The 21,069-nt window shown below is 46.3% G+C and overlaps 1 protein-coding gene across 1 annotated transcript in view; it reads left to right on the forward strand.

The window, feature by feature from the left end:
• The window catches only part of LOC124788223 (chordin-like protein 1), a 560,639-nt gene that overhangs the window by 443,322 nt on the left and 96,248 nt on the right, over positions 1-21,069 (forward strand). Inside the window, exon 7 of the mRNA XM_047255444.1 lies at positions 18,905-18,919. Within this exon, the coding sequence (XP_047111400.1) occupies positions 18,905-18,919 (15 nt within the window). The remainder of the gene's footprint in view (positions 1-18,904; positions 18,920-21,069) is intronic.

A 21,069-nucleotide genomic window follows, 5' to 3' on the forward strand; every position in this document is an offset into this window, starting at 1 on the left:
CGCATACCGCGTACCACGGCCGCAGACTGCTTATCGGTACGGTTTTCACAAGGGAACCTCCCCATCGCACCCCCCTCAGATTTAGTTATAAGTTGGCACAGTGGATAGGCCTTGAAAAACTGAAGACAGATCAATCGAGAAAACAGGAAGCGGTTGTGTGGAACTGTGAAAAAATAAGCAAAATATACAAACTGAGTAGTCCATGCGCAAGATAGGCAACAAAAAGGAGAGAACAAGCTCAGGGGTGCCGTGGTCTCGTGGTTAGCGTGAGCAGCTGCGGAACGATAAGTCCTTGGTTCAAGACTTCCCTAGGGTGAAAAGTTTAACTTTTTAATTTTCAGTTTATGTGACAAACGCTTGTGTTTTCATCATGTGACAAACGCTTATGTTTTCATCACTTTTTTGAGAGTGATCATCACATCCACAAGAAAACCTAAATCGGGCAAGGTAAAAGAATCTTTTTACCTATTCGCCAAGTGTACAAGCTAGGTGAGTCGACAACATATTCTTCTCATATGACGCACATGCCGTCGCCAGTGTCGTATAGAATATATCGGACGTGTTTTCCTGTGGAGTAATCGGTTGACGTATGACCTTGCGGTCAAATGTTTTCGGTTCCCATTGGAGAGGCACGTCCTTTCGTCTACTAATCGCACTGTTTTGCGGTGCGTTCGCAAAACACAGACACTAATTACAGTGAACAGAGACGTCAATGAACGAACGGACAATCATAACTTTGCGAAAATAAAGTAAGTAAAAATTTTCATCCGAGGGTAACTTGAACCATGGACCTCTCATTCCGCAGCTGCTCACGCTAACCACGAGACCACGGCGCTCCTGATCTCGCGCTATCCTTGATGTTGCTTATCTTGCACATGGACTACTCAGTTTGTATATTTTGCTTATTTTTTCATAGTTCCACACAGCTTCTTCCTGTTTTCTCGATTGATCTGTGTTTAGTTTTTCAAGGCCTATCGAATGTGCTGTTGGGTTGTTCTCGCAGCGGGCAGAGGGGCTGGCAGTTACGGCGGGCCATTTCGCCGGCGCGACCTTGTGTGCCGCAGGTAGGGCAAATATTTGCCCGGCCACGTGGAGAGGCGACACGGCCGCGCGGACGGCACGTGCCGAGGACTCGCCCGGGCCGCTTGCACTCCAGGCAAGACGAGTGGGGCGGTCCGCCACAGGTCGTCCCTCACGGCACCTTCCCTCCACATCTCCAGAGGGCAGCTACAGACCAATACGAGGTCGCTCCAGAAAATTCCGGAGCTTTCTCCACTAAATTATCCTACGCGTACCTTTTACTTATCGTGCATGGTCTGCCTCGAAACACTATCTATCTATCTATATCCGAATCCTGCTCCAGCTACTGCCGGGTCTGGGTGCTAGCGAGTCCTCTCCATTTGGCTCGGTCCTCCTACCACTTCTCTTCCTCCACTAGCTGCCAGGTCACACCTCTTCTTTCCACATACAAGGTGTTACAAAAAGGTACGGCCAAACTTTCAGGAAACATTCCTCACACACAAATAAAGAAAAGATGTTATGTGGACATGCGTCAGGAAACGCTTAATTTCCATGTTAGAACTCATTTTACTTTCGTCAGTATGTACTGTACTTCCTCGATTCACCGCCAGTTGGCGCAATTGAAGGAAGGTAATGTTGACTTCGATGCTTGTGTTGACATGCGACTCATTGCTCTACAGTGCTAGCATCAAGTACATCAGTACGTGGCATCAACAGGTTAGTGTTTGTGGTGTCACCACCAGACACCACACTTGCTAGGTGGTAGCCTTTAAATCAGCCTCGGTCCGGTAGTATACGTCGGACCCGCGTGTCGCCACTATCAGTGATTGCAGACCGAGCGCCGCCACACGGCAGATCTAGAGAGACGTCCTAGCACTCACCCCAGTTGTACAGCCGACTTTGCTAGCGATGGTTCACTGACAAATTACGCTCTCATTTGCCGAGACGATAGTTAGCATAGCCTTCAGCTACGTCATTTGTTACGACCTAGCAAGGCGCCATTATCAATTGCTATTTATCTTGTGATGCATGTACCGTCAGACTGATGGTCACCAATTATGGCTTAAAGTGAAGTATTCCAGCAGATACGTACTGTTTTTGCTAGTCTCATATCCCTGACCTGTTCCAGACTTCACACCATCGTGCCTGAGCTTAAACGCATGCCTTTCGGCTACCCGTCATTGTGGATTGGCTGTCTTGCCAGTCTACAACAGTGTTCATCACGAACGTGGTTTTGCAGTCAGTGCAATGTTTACAAATGCGGAGTTGGCAGATGCCCATTTGATGTATGGATTAGCACGGGGCAATAGCCGTGGCGCAGTACGTTTGTATCGAGACAGATTTCCAGAAGGAAGGTGTCCCGACAGGAAGACGTTCGAAGCAATTGATCGGCGTCATAGGGAGCACGGAACATCCCAGCCTATGACTCGCGACTGGGGAAGACCTAGAACGACGACGACACCTGCAATGGACGAGGCAATTCTTCGGGCAGTTGAAGATAACCCTAATGTCAGCGTCAGAGAAGTTGCTGCTGTACAAGATAACGTTCACCACGTCACTGTATGGAGAGTGCTACGGCAGAACCAGTTGTTTCCGTACCATGTACAGCGTGTGCACGCACTATCAGCAGCTGATTGGCCTCCTCGGGTACACTTCTGCGAATGGTTCATCCAACAATGTGTCAATCGTCATTTCAGTGCAAATGTTCTCTTTACGGATGAGGCTTCATTCCAACGTAATCAAATTGTAAATTTTCACAGTCAACATATGTGGCCTGACGAGAATCCGCACGCAATTGTGCAATCACGTCATCAACACAGATTTTCTGTGAACGTTTGTGCAGGCACTGTTGGTGATGTCTTGATTGGGTCCCATGTTCTTCCACCTACGCTCAATGGAGCACATTATCATGATTTCATACGGGATACTCTACCTGTGCTGCTAGAACATGTACCTTTACAAGTACGACACAACATGTGATTCATGCACGATGGAGCTCCTGCACTTTTCAGTCGAAGTGTTCGTACGCTTCTCAACAACAGATTCGGTGACCGATGGATTGGTAGAGGCGGACCAATTCCATGGCCTCCACGCTCTCCTGACCTCAACCCCTGTTGACTTTCATTTATGGGGGCATTTGAAAGCTCTTGTCTACGCAACCCCGGTACCAAATGTAGAGACTCTTCGTGCTCGTATTGTGGACGGCTGTGATACAACACGCCATTCTCCAGGGCTGCATCAGCGCATCAGGGATTCCATGCGACGGAGGGTGGATGCATGTATCCTCGCTAACGGAGGACATTTTGAACATTTCCTGTAACAAAGTGTTTGAAGTCACGCTGGTACGTTCTATTGCTGTGTGTTTCCATTCCATGATTAATGTGATTTGAAGAGAAGTAAGAAAATGAGCTCTAACAAGGAAAGTAAGCGTTTCCGGACACATGTCCACATAACATATTTTCTTTCTTTGTGTGTGAGGAATGTTTCCTGAAAGTTTGGCCGTATCTTTTTGTAACACCCTGTATTTTCTCACTCCCATTTTCCACCGTGTTCTTGGGAGCCCTCTAGGTCTTTTCCCATCCATCTTTAGTTCTTCCATAATTTTGGGGAGTCTCTGCCCATGCATCCTTTTAACATGCCCATACCATCTTAATCTCTTTTTTTCAATTTCTTCTCTCATACTTACGTGTTTAAGGTCCTTTCTAATTTCTACATCCCTGGACAGATCCATTCTTGTTTTTCCCTTAACTGCTCTGAGAAACTTCATTTCCCCTGCTTGCAGTCTGCTCCAGTCCCTTTCCGTCATTGTCCATGTTTCTCCACCATAGGTGACAATAGGGAAGTAATAATTCTTATACATGAGTTTTGCTTTTTCTGAAACTTCCGTATTCCAAATCAGGTGTTTTATTGTTTGGTAGAAATTGCCTCCCTTCTGTAACCTCCTATTAATTTCGTTAGTTATTCTTCCATCCCTAGATATTTCACACCCTAAATAAGTGAAACTTTCTACCACTTTGAGGGGTTCTCCATTCAAGGTAATATTTCCGTTGATCCCTTTCTCTCTTCCAAATACCATTACTTCACTCCTATATTTATTTATTTTTAATCCATACCTTTTCATTATTTCCTTTCATCGCATCAAGCTGTAACTGTACATCGAAATACTCCCCTCCACAATTGATACTCCGCTCCTTACGGCTTTCCGCTTCCGGAAACAGTCTCGGTACACTTCTTGCTGCACCGCACGAAGCGCCATCTACGATTTTTTTTCTACATCTACATCTACGTGGTTACTCCGCTATTCACAATAAAATGCCTGGCAGAGGGTTCAATGAACCACCTTCATGCTGTCTCTCTACCGTTCCACTCTCGAACGGCACGCGGGAAAAACGAGCACTTAAATTTTTCCGTGCTAGTCCTGATTTCTCTTATTTTATCGTGATGATCATTTCTCCCTATGTAGGTGGGTGCCAATAGAATGTTTTCGCAATCGGAGGAGAAAACTGGTGATTGAAATTTCATGAGAAAATCCCGTCGCAACGAAAAACGCCTTTGTTTTAATGATTGCCACTCTAATTCACGTATCATGTCTGTGACACTATCTCCGCTATTTCGCGATAATACTAAATGACCTGCCCTTCTTTGTACTTTTTCGATGTCACCCGTCGGTCCCACCTGATGCGGATCCCGCACCGCGCAGCACTACTCCATAATAAGGCGGACAAACGTAGTGTAAGCAGTCTCTTTGGTAGACCTGTTGCACCTTCTAAGTGTTCTGCCAGTGAATCACAGTCTTTGGTTTGCTCTACCTACAATATTATCTATGTGATCGTTCCAATTTTGGTTATTTGTAATTGTAATCCCTAAGTATTTAACAGCCCTCATATCTGTGTGACTTATCGCGTAATCGAAATTTAGCTGATTTCTTTTAGTACTCGTATGAATAACTTCGCACTTTTCTTTATTCAGGGTCAATTGCCACTTTTCGCACCATACAGATATCTTATCTAAATCATTTAGCAAGTCGTTTTGATCATCTGATGACTTTACAAGACGGTAAATGACGGCATCGTTTGCAAACAATCTAAGACGGCTACTCAGATTGTCTCCTATGTCGTTAATATAGATCAGTAACAATAGAGGGCCTATAACGCTTCCTTGGGGGACGCCGGATATTATTTCTGTTTTACTCTAGGTATCTCGTCTATCGTTACAAATCTTCGTCCTTTCAGCGGCGTTCTCAACTTTGAAAATAAAATAAAGTCCGCAGTGGCCCAGGTGTGGACACTGCGGAGGATGAGGAAGCCCAATGACTTCGTTTCTTGTGCAACAGTCGCACACCAACAGGGATGAACGCGCGGGTGCGTTGACGTTATGCAAGAACCATTAATTGTCTCGTCACATTCCAGGCCGTTCTGGGAACCATCAATTGCTCGCCACATTTCAGGCAGTTTCTATCTCGGATTTTCTCGCAGGCGTTGCAACAGGTCCCGAATAGTACCATCGATTGACAATTTGTCCATGTAGCACGAATTCATTATGAACTGAGACATGAGCATCGCCGGTAGGTATCGAAGGGCGTTGTGAACGAGGGTCATCTTTAACTTTCGCCGGACCATCTTTAAAAATGGTTCAAATGGCTCTGAGCACTATGGGACTCAACTTCTGAGGTCATTAGTCCCCTAGAACTTAGAACTAGTTAAACCTAACTAACCTAAGGACATCACACACATCCATGCCCGAGGCAGGATTCGAACCTGCGACCGTAGCGGTCGCGCGGTTCTAGACTGAAGCGCCTAGAACCGCTCGGCCACACCGGCCGACTTCTAAAGGACACTCTCACTTGAGTGGAAAAAGATCCCGTAGTTTCTTCATGTGTGTGTGTGGGGGGGGGGGGGGGGGGAGGGGCGACAGCCTCGACATAATTTTTGAAGTATGATCCCCCATAAGCTGTCTAATTCTTTTTACAAGGTGACCTTTTGGTGCATCACGTTTTTACAGTACATTACTGGCCTGTTTCGAGCTGCGGCCATTTTCGTATGTCTGCAATAACAATCGTCGTTATCGGGTGATATTCGGAAATCAGTTTTTATTTTTTCCTCTGCATTTCCATTATTGAATCACTGTTCAGGTGTGGAGATGTCTCTGATGGCTTAGCAGACCAATCCTGGTATGAACCGTGCGGCCATATACACTGATGAGCCAAAACATTATGACCACCTGCTTCATAGCTTCTTTGTCCATCTTTGGAACGAAATACGTCACTGATTCTGCGTATCAGGGATGCCACAGTTTGCTGGTAGGTTTGTGAAGGTAATTCGTGTAAATAAAAGGCCGCTGATTGCGTACGCGGTGATGGAGCCGTAAAGCGACGCAGATGGGTTCCATAAGATTTACACCAGTCGAATCTGGTTGCCGAGATATCAACGTGAGTACACTATAATGCTGCTCAAACCACTGTAGCACGGTTCTGGCTACGAGATACGGACAGTTACACTGCTGAAAGATGACATCGCCGTCGGAGACGATGGCAAGCATGAAGGGATGCAGGTGGTTCGTAGCTGTTTGCATGTCTTCAATTACTGTCACAGGTTCCGTGCAAGCGCAGGAGCATGTCCGTGATAGCATAATACTGTTTCCACCAGCCTGCGTCCGTGGCGCGCTGCACGTTTCGAACCGCCGTTCACGTCGATGACGGCATATGTGGAGACGACCAGCGACCTAATGTAGCAAAGATGTGATGTACCCGAAGAGCCGATACGTTTCCATTGATCAACGGTCGAATTCCGATGATACCGTGCCCACTGCGATCGTAATTGACGATGTCGTTGGGTCAACATGTAAACACGCAGGGATGGTCTTTTGCGGTGCTCCCACGTTCGGTAATGTACAGTGAACGGTGTGCTCCGAAACACCTGTGCTGTAACAAGAAAAAAAATTCAGAAAACCAGGAATCTGATAACATCTAATATCAATTTAAGTGCTAGGAAATCTTTTCTGAAGGTATTTGCAGGCAATGTAGCCTTGTACAGAAATGAAACATGGACGGTAAGCATTTCAGACAAAAAGAGAACATAAGCTTTGGAAACGTGGTGCTGCGTATCAGTGCTCCAGATTAGATGGGTAGATCGCGTAATTAGTGAAGAGGTACTGAGTCTAACTGGGAAAAATGGAATGTATGGTACAATTTGACTAAGAGAAGGGATTGGGCGATAGGGCGCATTCTGAGGCATCAAGGGATCGTCAATTTGCTAATGAAGGGAAGTGGGGGAGGTAAAAATTGTAGAGAGGGATCAAGGGATGAAAAACATAAGCAGGTTGCAAGGATACGGCTGTTATTCAGAGCCGGCCGGTGTGGCCGAGCGGTTCTAGGCGCTTCAGTCTAGAACCGCGCGACCGCAATTGTCGCAGGTTCGAATCCTGCCTCGGGCATGGTTGTGTGTGATGTCCTTAGGTTAGTTAGGTTTAAGTAGTTCTAAGTTCTAGGGGACTGATGAGCTCAGATGTTAAGTCCCATAGTGCTCAGAACGATTTGAACCATTTTTTGGTTATTCAGAGATGCAGAGCTTGCCCAGGATAGAACAGCGTAAGGAGTTGCATCGAACCAGACTTCGGACTGAAGACCACAACGATAGCAACAAATATTGCACGTAACGTACCGGATGGTTATAATTAATGTGCAACTGCTCGCAGAGGTCTAGTGTGGGCTGTAATTTACGCTGAAAAAAAAATAGTTCCAGTTTTGGCCACCAGGTGCAAATCTGGCCCTATGAACGCGAGAAAGCGTATAGAAATGTTTCCTTGTGTAATGGATAAAGAACGGGACATGGTCAAACAGTTTCAAACAGGTGAGTAAGGCATAATGTTGATTTTATTATTAACTGCTGCTTACGCAGTTTTTTCAATATGAGAGACGTCGGCGAAATGCTGTACAGCGCCAAATTTGCACCTGGTGGCCATAGTCAGAAGTAATTATTTTCCAGCGTAAATCGGTTCCGCATTAACGCATTGGCGTATCTACTAAGTTTCGCTCTCACACGATAATTACAGGCCACGCTGGACATCCGCGAGTAGCTTCGCTTGAATTATAACCACCCCGTGTATTATTTCAGGCAAATCTTTAGGCTTTTACCAAATGATACCTCGTTTGTAAGTCTGCTGGCCATAAACGCGTGTTAGCCGTTACTCTTTATGGCAAGAAAGGAAGAATGAATTGATTGTTGGTGTTAATAACGATCATCCTCCTTTACCTCCTCTGCATTACTGCAGACGATGTGTCACTGAGCACATTTGTTCTGTGCATGCAGTACACGTGAGGTGCCTAGTTGTTTCCACTGCGCTGTGTGGAATACGAAGGTTCTGTTATAGTTCACTAACATGCTGTCTTCAAGTTGATGTCCCCAGCGCAGGAAACAGCACGCTGGTCGTAAGTTCTGTATCTTGAGGCTGAAACTGACTTTTAGGGAGGTACTGTTCTGAAATAATTTACCACTTCTGTGGGATGCCGCTCGCGTATTTTAATATAGCCACACGAGAAGACTACATGATCTTAATACAATACCTTCTGATACAGCAAAGTACAGGATCAAACACAATGTTTACGAAAACGTATCTTTACACTATTTGTGGCACATGTCTTTGCCTCATGACTACCGGAGTGAATCTTTTAATACTGAATACTGGCAAACACATCCTGCCACAGACAGCATGACTGTACATCTCGACTGCCTAATCCAGAGTAGCGAACAGGAACTTAAATAAAAATTGGAAACACATCCTACGACAGACAACATGTCTGGTCTTCTCGACTGCCTAATCCAGACTGACGAACGGCCCGAAACACTTCGCGCGCCATACCAGAAAATGCGTGACCCGAACGCTTCCGAAGTGCTTCGTTTGCAATTTCGTCAGTCTTTTGTTCTTGATTTAAATTGTTTTTAATAATTCTAAAATGACTGTCTGCTGTTGAGAGATATTTATATTGAAAAGTGAAGTCATTCCAATGTAGTTTAACTAATAATAATAACAACTATAACGTTTTGGCGCCCTTGCTCCGAACACAGCAGCCAATCACAGAGCAGTAGCAGTACGCAGGCGCTCTTTCTCACGGGAATGGTACCTAATCTAACATCTGTCACAGGTACCTCACACCACATTTCGTCATCTACAGGCTGTTACAAAAAGGTACGGCCAAACTTTCAGGGAACATTCCTCACACACAAGTAAAAAAAAGATATTATGTGGACGTGTCCGGAAACGCTTAATTTCCATGTTAGAGCTCATTTTAGTTTCGTCAGTATGTACTGAACTTCCTCGATTCACCGCCAGTTGGCCCAAGTGAAGGCAGGTAATGTTGACTTCGGTGCTTGTGTTGACATGCGACTCATTGCTCTACAGTACTAGCATCAAGCACATCAGTACGTAGCATCAACAGGTTAGTGTTCGTCACGAACGTGGTTTTGCAGTCAGAGCAAAGTTTACAAATGCGGAGTTGGCAGATGCCCATTTGATGTATGGATTAGCACGGGGCAATAGCCGTGCCGCGGTACGTTTGTATCGAGACAGATTTCCAGAACGAAGGTGTCCCGACAGGAAGACGTTCGAAGCAATTGATCGGCGTCTTAGGGAGCACGGAACATCCCAGCCTATGACTCGCGACTGGGGAAGACCTAGAACGAAGAGGACACCTGCAATGGACGAGGCAATTCATCGTGCAGTTGACTATAATCCCAATGTCAGCGCCCGAGAAGTTGCTGCTGTACAAGGTAACGTTGACCATGTCACTGTATGGAGAGTGCTACGGGAGAACCAGTTGTTTCCGTACCATGTACAGCGTGTGCAGGCACTATCAGCAGCTGATTGGCCTCCACGGGTACACTTCTGCGAATGGTTCATCCAACAATGTGTCAATCCTCATTTCAGTGCAAATGTTCTCTTTACGGATGAGGCTTCATTCCAACGTGATCAAATTGTAAATTTTCACAGTCAACATATGTGGCCTGACGAGAATCCGCACGCACAGATTTTCTGTGAACGTTTGGGCAGGCACTGTTGGTGATGTCTTGATTGGGCCGCATGTTCCTCCACCTACGCTCAATGGAGCACGTTATCGTGATTTCATATGGGATACTCTACCTGTGCTGCTAGAACATGTGCCTTTACAAGTACGACACAACATGTGGTTCATGCACGATGGAGCTCCTGCACTTTTCAGTCGAAGTGTTCGTACGCTTCTCAACAACAGATTCGGTGACCGATGGATTGGTAGAGGCGGACCAATTCCATGGCCTCCACGCTCTCCTGACCTCAACCCCTGTTGACTTTCATTTATGGGGGCATTTGAAAGCTCTTGTCTACGCAACCCCGGTACCAAATGTAGAGACTCTTCGTGCTCGTATTGTGGACGGCTGTGATACAACACGCCATTCTCCAGGGCTGCATCAGCGCATCAGGGATTCCATGCGACGGAGGGTGGATGCATGTATCCTCGCTAACGGAGGACATTTTGAACATTTCCTGTAACAAAGCGTTTGAAGTCACGCTGGTACGTTCTGTTGCTGTGTGTTTCCATTCCATGATTAATGTGATTTGAAGAGAAGTATGAAAATGAGCTCTAACATGGAAAGTAAGCGTTTCCGAACACATGTCCACGTAACATATTTTCTTTCTTTGTGTGTGAGGAAAGTTTCCTGAAAGTCTGGCCGTACTTTTTTGTTCAAATGGCTCTGAGCACTATGGGACTTAACATCTATGGTCATCAGTCCCCTAGAACGTAGAACTACTTAAACCTAACTAACCTAAGGACATCACACAACACCCAGTCATCACGTACCTTTTCGTAACACCTTCTATATACTTCTTGCATCTCCACTGCTCTGGGAACAGCTTCTTGGAGCCCTTATATGATGGCTGACTAAGCCAGAAATATTACGTATTTCTTGAGCAACCCGTGCTCCTGTAGTCTTTAGATCAGTTAACCTTCATAGACTGTGAGCAAAACCATGCTGTGTTTTACCGATAATTGAACGAAGGGTGTTGGAACACACAAATTTCCGTATATTAAAATAATTTTTCATTCCGTTTTAGCCGCTCGATTTGTGGTACTACCATTGCTAGCGATGCACTTTTGACGTGTACAGTTCTTACTGCAGAAATGAAATTGCAGATGGTTGGATACCTGCGCACGAAACATGTACGCTGACGAATTCAGTAGTAGTGCTGGAAATATTGATGCTAGAAGCGCCTCCAGAGGCGTTTCCGGCGTTAGCAAGAGGTCGAGGCTATCTCAGCCAGTTGCTGTCTCCAGGACAGGCTGCGAGAGCGCCCTGCCTGCAGGCCCTGCGCGATAAGACTCGTCCAAATTGCTGCAGACAGACAGATACCTCCGGCCTTTCCGCGGGGCAGTAATTCACAAACTGCACCGTGATACGCGGCGCGCGCCCTTCATAAATCTCAGCACTCCCCCTCCCCTCCCCTGCCCGGCCCCTCTTATTTCCTCTCCTCTTGTTCTTAGCCCCATTCCTGTCAGTCGCAGAGTGCGTGGACCGCAACGGGGAGCCCATCTTGTTAATGGCAGCTTCGCCAGCGAGCCCCGGACAATGTTCACGAAATTTTTGTTGCCTTGTTCACGAGTTGGACCGTGAATTACTTAAACTTGGCGGGCTTAAGAGGCAGTGGTAGGTGGTGGTACGAGCTTGGTGGGGGGCGGGGGGAGGTTGAGGAGGGAAGGGAGGGGGGAGAAGGAATGGGAGGAGGCGTGGGAGGGAGAAGAAGAATGCAGTGCGTGGGCGCGACAATGCACCCGCAGCAGTTATCCGTGCCACAGAGGGCGCCGACGAGGCGCGAATGCCGTTCGCAAACATTCCGATTGCGGCGCAGGCATTTCTGATCCAGTCGCTGGATGCATTTAATTCGCGCAGTGGATATTAAGCCGGGAGCAGGGCGCTAAAAAATGGGAAGACGAAATGCGAGCGAGGAAATATCGAAAGTGCATTACTTCTGCAGCATCGGTATGATAGTGCTACAGCTAACGCCTAGACCGTGTCAGTCAGCGGGTCTTGTGCTGCACTTACGGTACTGTAGCGGAAATACACTACTGGCCATTAAAATTGCTGCACCACGAAGATGACGTGCTACAGACGCGAAATTTAACCGACAGGAAGAAGATGCTGTGAGATTCAAATAATTAGCTTTTCAGAGCATTAACACAAGGTTGGCGCCGCTGGCGACACCTACAACGTGCTGACATGAGGAAAGTTTCCAACCGATTTCTCATACACAAACAGCAGTTGACCGGCGTTGCCTGGTGAAACGTTGTTGTGATGCCTCGTGTAAGGAGGAGAAATGCGTACCATCACTTTTCCGACTTTGATAAAGGTCGGATTGTAGCCTATCGCGATTGCGGTTTATCGTATCGCGACATTGCTGCTCGCGTTGGTCGAGATCCAATTACTGTTAGCAGAATACGGAATAGGTGGGTTCAGGAGGGTGACACGGAACGCCGCGCTGGATCACAACCGCCTCGTATCACTAGCAGTCGAGACGACAGGCATCTTATCCGCATGGCTGTAACGGATCGTGCAGCCACGTCTCGATCCCTGAGTCAACAGATGGGGACGTTTGCAAGTCAACAACCATCTGCACGAACAGTTCGACGACGTTTGCAGCAGCACGGACTATCAGCTCGGAGACCATGGCTGCGGTTACCCTTGAAGCTGCATCACAGACAGGAGCGCCTGCGATGGTGTGCTCAACGACGAACCTGGGTGCACGAATGGCAAAACGTCATTTTTTCGGATGAATCCAGGTTCTGTTTACAGCATCATGATGGTCGCATCCGTGTTTGGTGATATCGCGGCGAATGCACATTGGAAGTGTGTATTCGTCATCGCCACACTGGCGTATTACCCTGCGTGATGGTATGGGGTGCCATTGGTTACACGTCTCGGTCACCTCTTGTTCGCATTGACGGCACTTTGAACTGCTGTCGACTGCTGTCCTGGCCAGCATATTCTCCAGATCTCTCACCAATTGAAAACGTCTGGTCAATGGTGGCCGAACAACTGGCTCGTCACAATACGCCAGTCACTACTCTTGATGAACTGTGGTATCGTGTTGAAGCTGCATGGGCAGCTGTACCTGTACACGCCATCCAAGCTCTGTTTGACTCAATGCCCAGGCGTATCAAGGCGTTATTACGGCCAGATGTGGTTGTTCTGGGTACTGATTTCTCAGGATCTATGCACCCAAACTGCGTGAAAATGTAATCACATGTCAGTTCTAGTATAATATATTTGTCCAATGAATACCCGTTCATCATCTGCATTTCTTCTTGGTGTAGCAATTTTAATGGCCAGTAGTATAGTAATCAGACAACTCACCGCACCACACACAAGTTGCAAGAACGAAAGTTGCATCTCTTCACTACTGTTATTGTAATACACACTGAGGTGCCGAAAGTCGTGGGACAGCGATGCACATTTACAGATGTCGGTAGTACCGCGTACATAAAGTATAAAAAGGGCAGGGCATTGGCGGAGCTGTCATTTGTACTCAGGCGATTCATGTGAAAAACTGTCCAATGCGATTGTGGCTGCACGACGACATATAAGGGACTTGGAATGCGGAATGGTAGTTGAAGGTAGACATGTCGAACATTCCGTTTCGGAAATCGTTAGGGAATTCAGTATTCCCGATCCACAGGGTCATGAGTGTACTGAGAATACCACATTTCAGGCATTACCACTCACCACAGGCAACGCATTGGACGACGGCATTCACTTAATGACCGTTAAGGATAGTGCGGCGATATTTCTCGTATTTTTTATTTATTTACTTGTGTCCAGAACATAACATAGACATATTGCCGATAGACAGCAATTTACAAACAATATACGTACATGAAACTTCCTGGCAGATTAAAACAAGGCCTACCGGGGTGGCCGAGCGGTTCTAGTCGCTTCGGTCTGGAACCGCACGATCGCTCCGGTCGCACGTTCGAATCCTGCCTCGGGCATGGATGTGTGTGATGACCTTAGGTTATTTAGGTTTAAGTAGTTCTAAGTTCTAGGGGACTGATGACCATAGAAGCTAAGTCCCATAGTGCTCAGAGCCATTTGAACCATTAAAACAAGCTCTCCTGCGAGCAGGAAAGTAGGGGACGAGGAACTGACAGAAGTGAAGCTGTGTGGACGGGGTGTGAGTCGTGCTTGGGTAGTTCAGATGGTATAGCACTCGCCTGCGAAAGGCAAAGGTCCCGAGTTTGAGTCTCGGTCCGGCACACAGTTTTCATCTGCCAGGAAGTTTCATGTCAGCGCACACTCCGCTGCAGAGTGAAAATCTCATTCTCAATATAAGTACATGTTTAGATTCCATATGACATTAATTTAGAAAGAGTGTAAGTACGCCATTAAATTCCATATGACATCCAAAATTCCGCCGTATGAACTGCTGTATCGTTGGCAATAACCAGGTGGTCCATCGGGCATGGGGCTGAGAGGTTTCTGCAGTTGTGCAGGTGTTGATGATCTTGCTGTTCGCCACATTCGCATAGTTCATCTCCTGGAGAGAAACCCCATTTCTTCAAATTGACTTACATCAGTTCTCAGCCTGTTGAGGACCTTTCATGTTTGATATGGGAAGTGACGTCCTTTAGCAAGCTCTTCTTTAGGGTTGTTCCAGTACCTCTCTGAAGCCGGCCGAAGTGGCCGAGCGGTTAAAGGCGTTACAGTCTGGAACCGCACGACCGCTACGGTCGCAGGTTCGAATCCTGCCTCGGTCATGGATGTGTGTGATGTCCTTAGGTTAGTTAGGTTTAAGTAGTTCTAAGTTCTAGGGGACTTATGACCACAGCAGTTGAGTCCCATAGTGCTCAGAGCCATTTGAACCATTTTTACCTCTCTGATGGTGAGTAACGCCAAAGCTGTTTTGGACGATTTGCAGGTGACGTTAAAAGTGGTTCTGTTGAAAGGAGGAAACTCTTTCTTGATCTCAATCTTGGATACTTGTATTCACATCCGAACAAGGGGCGTCTTCTCCTGTTTCCGCTTCTCTTTTTCTGTTGCTGTTCTTCTTCTGATATGTGGAGGTGCTACGCCCATGAGATGATATATTTTATTAATAGGAGTTGCCCGCAAGCAGCCAGTGACAATGCGTCCTGTTTCATTAAGGGCAATGTCCACTTGTTTGGCATGATTGGAGTTCTGCCACAAGGTTGCTGCATATTCAGCAGCGGAGAAGGATAAGGACAATGCAGATGTACGAAGAACATCTGATTGTGCGCTCCAATTGTTACCTGTCAGTTTCCGAATGATGTTGTTCGTAGTAGATACTTTCATTTTTGTGTCCTTGCAGTGGACTTTGAACGTGAGGGAACGTTCTAGCTTTACTCCGAGGTATTTAGTGGTATCGCAGTTGGTCAGTTGTTGTCCTCTCCAGGTTATGTTTAGTTTCCTTCTAGCCTCTCTGTTTCGTAAATGGAAAGCACGCACTTGTGTTTTAGAGGGATTTGGTTTCAGGTAATTGTGATCATAACAGGCAGACAGTGTTTGAAGACCTGTAGTTAGTTTTTCTTCCACGTCCTCAAATGTTCCCCGTTTGGACAGCAACTGCTGTATCATCTACATCTACATCTACATTTATACTCCGCAAGCCAACCAACGGTGTGTGGCGGAGGGCACTTTACGTGCCACTGTCATTACCTCCCTTTCCTGTTCCAGTCGCTCATGGTTCGCGGGAAGAACGACTGTCTGAAAGCCTCCGTGCGCGCTCTAATCTCTCTAATTTTACATTCGTGATCTCCTCGGGAGGTATAAGTAGGGGGAAGCAATATATTCGATACCTCATCCAGAAACGCACCCTCTCGAAACCCGGTGAGCAATCTACACCGCGATGCAGAGCGCCTCTCTTGCAGAGTCTGCCACTTGAGTTTATTAAACATCTCCGTAACGCTATCACGCTTACGAAATAACCCTGTCACGAAACGCGTCGCTCTTCTTTGGATCTTCTCTATCTCCTCCGTCAAACCGATCTGGTACGGATCCCACACTGATGAGCAATACTCAAGTATAGGTCGAATGAGTGTTTTGTAAGCCACCTCCTTTGTTGATGGACTACATTTTCTAATCACTCTCCCAATGAATCTCAACCTGGTATCCGCCTTACCAACAATTAATTTTATATGATCATTCCACTTCAAATCGTTGCGCACGCATACTCCCAGGTATTTTACAGAAGTAACTGCTACCAGTGTTTGTTCCGCTATCATATAATCATACAATAAAGGATCCTTCTTTCTATGTATTCGCAATACATTACATCTGTCTATGTTAAGGGACAGTTGCCACTCCCTGCACCAAGTGCCTATCCGCTGCAGATCTTCCTGCATTTCGCTACAATTTTCTAATGCTGCAACTTCTCTGTATACTACAGCATCATCCGCGAAAAGCCGCATGGAACTTCCGACACTATCTACTAGGTCATTTATATATATTGTGAAAAGCAATGGTCCCATAACACTCCCCTGTGGCACGCCAGAGGTTACTTTAACGTCTGTAGACGTCTCTCCATTGATAACAACATGCTGTGTTCTGTTTGCTAAAAACTCTTCAATCCAGCCACACAGCTGGTCTGACATTCCGTAGGCTCTTACTTTGTTTATCAGGCGACAGTGCGGAACTGTATCGAACGCCTTCCGGAAGTCAAGAAAAATAGCATCTACCTGGGAGCCTGTATCTAATATTTTCTGGGTCTCATGAACAAATAAAGCGAGTTGGGTCTCACACGATCGCTGTTTCCGGAATCCATGTTGATTCCTACATAGTAGATTCTGGGTTTCCAGAAACGACATGATACTCGAGCAAAAACATGTTCTAAAATTCTACAACAGATCGACGTCAGAGATATAGGTCTATAGTTTTGCGCATCTGCTCGACGACCCTTCTTGAAGACTGGGACTACCTGTGCTCTTTTCCAATCATTTGGAACCCTCCGTTCCTCTAGAGACTTGCGGTACACGGCTGTTAGAAGGGGGCAAGTTCTTTCGCGTACTCTGTGTAGAATCGAATTGGTATCCCGTCAGGTCCAGTGGACTTTCCTCTATTGAGTGATTCCAGTTGCTTTTCTATTCCTTGGACACTTATTTCGATGTCAGCCATTTTTTCGTTTGTGCGAGGATTTAGAGAAGAAACTGCAGTGCGGTCTTCCTCTGTGAAACAGCTTGGGAAAAAGGTGTTTAGTATTTCAGCTTTACGCGTGTCATCCTCTGTTTCAATGCCATCATCATCCCGGAGTGTCTGGATATGCTGTTTCGAGCCACTTACTGATTTAACGTAAGACCAGAACTTCCTAGGATTTTCTGTCAAGTCGGTACATAGAATTTTACTTTCGAATTCACGCATAGCCCTCCTTACGCTAGCTTTGGCATCGTTTAGCTTCTGTTTGTCTGAGAGGTTTTGGCTGCGTTTAAACTTGGAGTGAAGCTCTCTTTGCTTTCGCAGTAGTTTCCTAACTTTGTTGTTGTACCACGGTGGGTTTTCCCGTTCCTCACAGTTTTACTCGGCACGTACCTGTCTAAAACGCATTTTACGATTGCCTTGTACTTTTTCCATAAACACTCAACATTGTCAGTGTCGGAACAGAAATTTTCGTTTTGATCTGTTAGGTAGTCTGAAATCTGCCTTCTATTACTCTTGCTAAACAGATAAACCTTCCTCCCTTTTTTTATATTCCTATTAACTTCCATATTCAGGGATGCTGCAACGGCCTTATGATCACTGATTCCCTGTTCTGCACTTACAGAGTCGAAAAGTTCGGGTCTGTTTGTTATCAGTAGGTCCAAGATGTTATCTCCACGAGTCGGTTCTCTGTTTAATTGCTCATCTGCATTGATGAAAGATCTTGTGACAGGTTCAATTGGTTGGTCATTGGTATAGATATTATATAACAATGGGGCTAACACACTTCCTTGTGGAATGCCATTAATCTGTATCTCCATCGACTTCTTTCGTTTTGTAGAGTAACAAAGAAGCGTCTGTTTTGTAATAGGCATCTCATAAATTGCGTCGGGTGATAGTCTTTCGTATAGGTCTTTCCTAATAATTTCTCATGGTTGATGTTGTCATAGGCGGCAGTGAGATCGACGAATGCAGTGCGCTAATGGGATATTTCAGCAGAAGATCTATGCGAGTGCCTTTGATAACAGCACGATATCACCAACAGAGGCTCTCCTGGGCTCGTGACGATACAAGTTGGACCCTAGACGACTAGTAAACCCTGGCATGGTCAGACGAGTCCCGATTTCAGTTGGTAAGAGTTGATGGTAGGGTTCGAGTGTGGAGCAGATTCCACGAAGCCGTGGACCAAAGTTGTCGACAAGTGACTTTTCAGTTTGGTGGTAGCCCCATAATGGTATGGGCTGTGTTTTCATGAACTGGGTCCTCTGGTCCATTTCAACGGATCATTCACTGGAAATGGTTATGTTCGGCTACTTGGAGACCATTTGCAGCCTTTCATGGACTTCATGTTCCCAAACAAAGATGGAATTGTTATGGATGATAATGCGCCAAATCACCGAGGCACAGTTGTTCGCTATTCGTTTGAAGAATAGTCTGTACAGTTCGAGCGTGTGATTTGCCCACACAGATTGCCTGACATGGACATATTCGAACAGTTCGTACACAGAATTCTGCACCGGCAACTCTTTCGCAATTATGGACGGCTCTAAAGGCAGCATCGCTCGCTGTTTCTGCAGGAATCTTCAAAAAAATGTGGGAATTCCTAAGGGACCAAACTGCTGAGGTCATCGGTCCCTAGACTTACACGCTACTTTACCTTACACTAAGAACAACGCACACATCGATGCCCGAGGGAGGACTCGAACCTCCAGCCGGCCGAAGTGGCCGTGCGGTTAAAGGCGCTGCAGTCTGGAACCGCAAGACCGCTACGGTCGCAGGTTCGAATCCTGCCTCGGGCATGGATGTTTGTGATGTCTTTAGGTTAGTTAGGTTTAACTAGTTCTAAGTTCTAGGGAACTAATGACCTCAGCAGTTGAGACCCATAGTGCTCAGAGCCATTTGAACCATTTCGAACCTCCGGCGGGAGCGGCCGCGTAATCCGTGACATGGCGCCTCAAACCACGCGGCCAACTTGCGCGGCAGGGATCTTCCAACGACTTGTTGAGTCCATGCTTCATCGAGATGGTTCACTGTACCGGGCAAAAGAAGGTCGGACACGATGTTAGGAGGTATCCTATGACTTTTGTCATCTCACTGTGTACTGAAAACGAGGCTCAGCAGCTGGCATGGGAATCCAGAGCCTAATCTATCAGTAGGCTCAGATCAAAGCTGACTAGTTGCGAGGGTAATCCCAATAGTAAGGTCTCCTATTTTTTTATAAGTACGTAGACCTGTTTATTTCTACAATGCTTTACATCGGTTTACAGCTTGAACATTTAGCTATTTTTCGACATAGTCACCATTTCTGTCGATGCATTTTTGTAGACGCTGAGATAGTTTTTGTTTGCCCATGTCTTACCAGCTCGCCGTCAATCTGTTCAGAAAGTTATGAACCTCTTCTTTCACCTCCTCGTCGGAGCTGAATCGCTTTCCGGCCAAATGTTCTTTTAACCTACTGATTAGGTGATAGTCACTGGGCGCCAAGTCAGATGGATAATTATGTTCCACTGAAACTGTTGCAGGAGAGCAACGGTTTGCCGAGCGACGTGTGGGCGAGTGTTGTCGTGGAGAATGTGTAAGCCCTTTCTCAACATTCATCTTCTCCGGTTCTGAATTGCCCGTTTGAGTTTTTTCAGAGTCTCACAGTATCTGTCAGCGTTAATTGTGGTCCCAGTGGCCATAAAGTCGACCAACAATACTCCTTTCCGATCCCAAAAAACGGTTGTCAAGACTTTACCGGCAGACTGTGTTTGTTTGAATTTCCGCAGCTTTGGCGAAGAAGGATGCCGCCACTGGCGTGATTGTTGCTTGGTCTCCGGTGTAAAGTGTTGTGCCCAGGTTTCGTCACCCGTGACAACTTGAGTCCAGAAAGTTGTGTTCGGCTGCAATGCTCCGAGGAAATGCGCGGGAAACATCGACTCGTTGCCGCGTGTGGTCCTCAGTCAGCATGCGTGATACCCATCTTACGCACACCTTCCGGTAGGTCAATCCTGCGATGGTGTACTCAGCGACGAACCTGGGTGCACGAATGGCAAAACGTCATTTTTTCGGATGAATCTAGGTTCTGTTTACAGCATCATGATGGTCGCATCCATGTTTGGCGACATCGCGGTGAACGCACATTAGAAACTGTACGGGCCTTTCTGGATACAGAAAATGTTCGACTGCTGCCCTGGCCAACAGTCTCCAGATCTGTCACCAATTGAAAACGTCTGGTCAATGGTGGGCGAGCAACTGGCTCGTCACAATACGCCAGTCACTACTCTTGATGAACTGTGGTATCGTGTTGAAGCTGCATGGGCAGCTGTACCTGTGCACGCCATCGAAGCTCTGTTTGACTCAATGCCCAGGCGTATCAAGGCCATTATTACGGTCAGAGGTGGTTGTTCCGGGTAGAGGTAGGTGTGTAAATGTGGAAGAGTGTGGGTAATGTGGAAACGTCTAGTATCTGGTCTGCAGACTGCTGCCCTGCAGAGGGCAGCCAGAAATTGTCGCAATAGTTCCTATTTGTCACGGTAGAGGGTTAGCAGTCAGTTGAGCAACATACGCCGTGACAATGATGCAGTTTATGTTCGCGCATTTTCTAAACCTTTTTCGAGGTAAGTTTTAGTATTACATTTATCTATATACTTTATAGTTATCTTTTCTTTACGTCTGATAGCTTATAAAGGGAGCAGCATAGAAGGTTTTAGCAGTCGTTTGTCAACCTTAAATGGATAGTTGCTTAATGTAATCTACCGAAATTTACAAAGGCCAGTGTGTAGGTAATGTGGAAGCATACATACGTTGGCTCTGTGGAAACGTTTCCACATCAAATACATTACTTCCAATACGTTTTACGACTGTTTCTAGATGCCACGAAAGCTAACTGATCGGA

Source organism: Schistocerca piceifrons, chromosome 1 (genome assembly GCF_021461385.2).
Source record: "Schistocerca piceifrons isolate TAMUIC-IGC-003096 chromosome 1, iqSchPice1.1, whole genome shotgun sequence".
NCBI classification, from domain to species: domain Eukaryota; kingdom Metazoa; phylum Arthropoda; class Insecta; order Orthoptera; family Acrididae; genus Schistocerca; species Schistocerca piceifrons.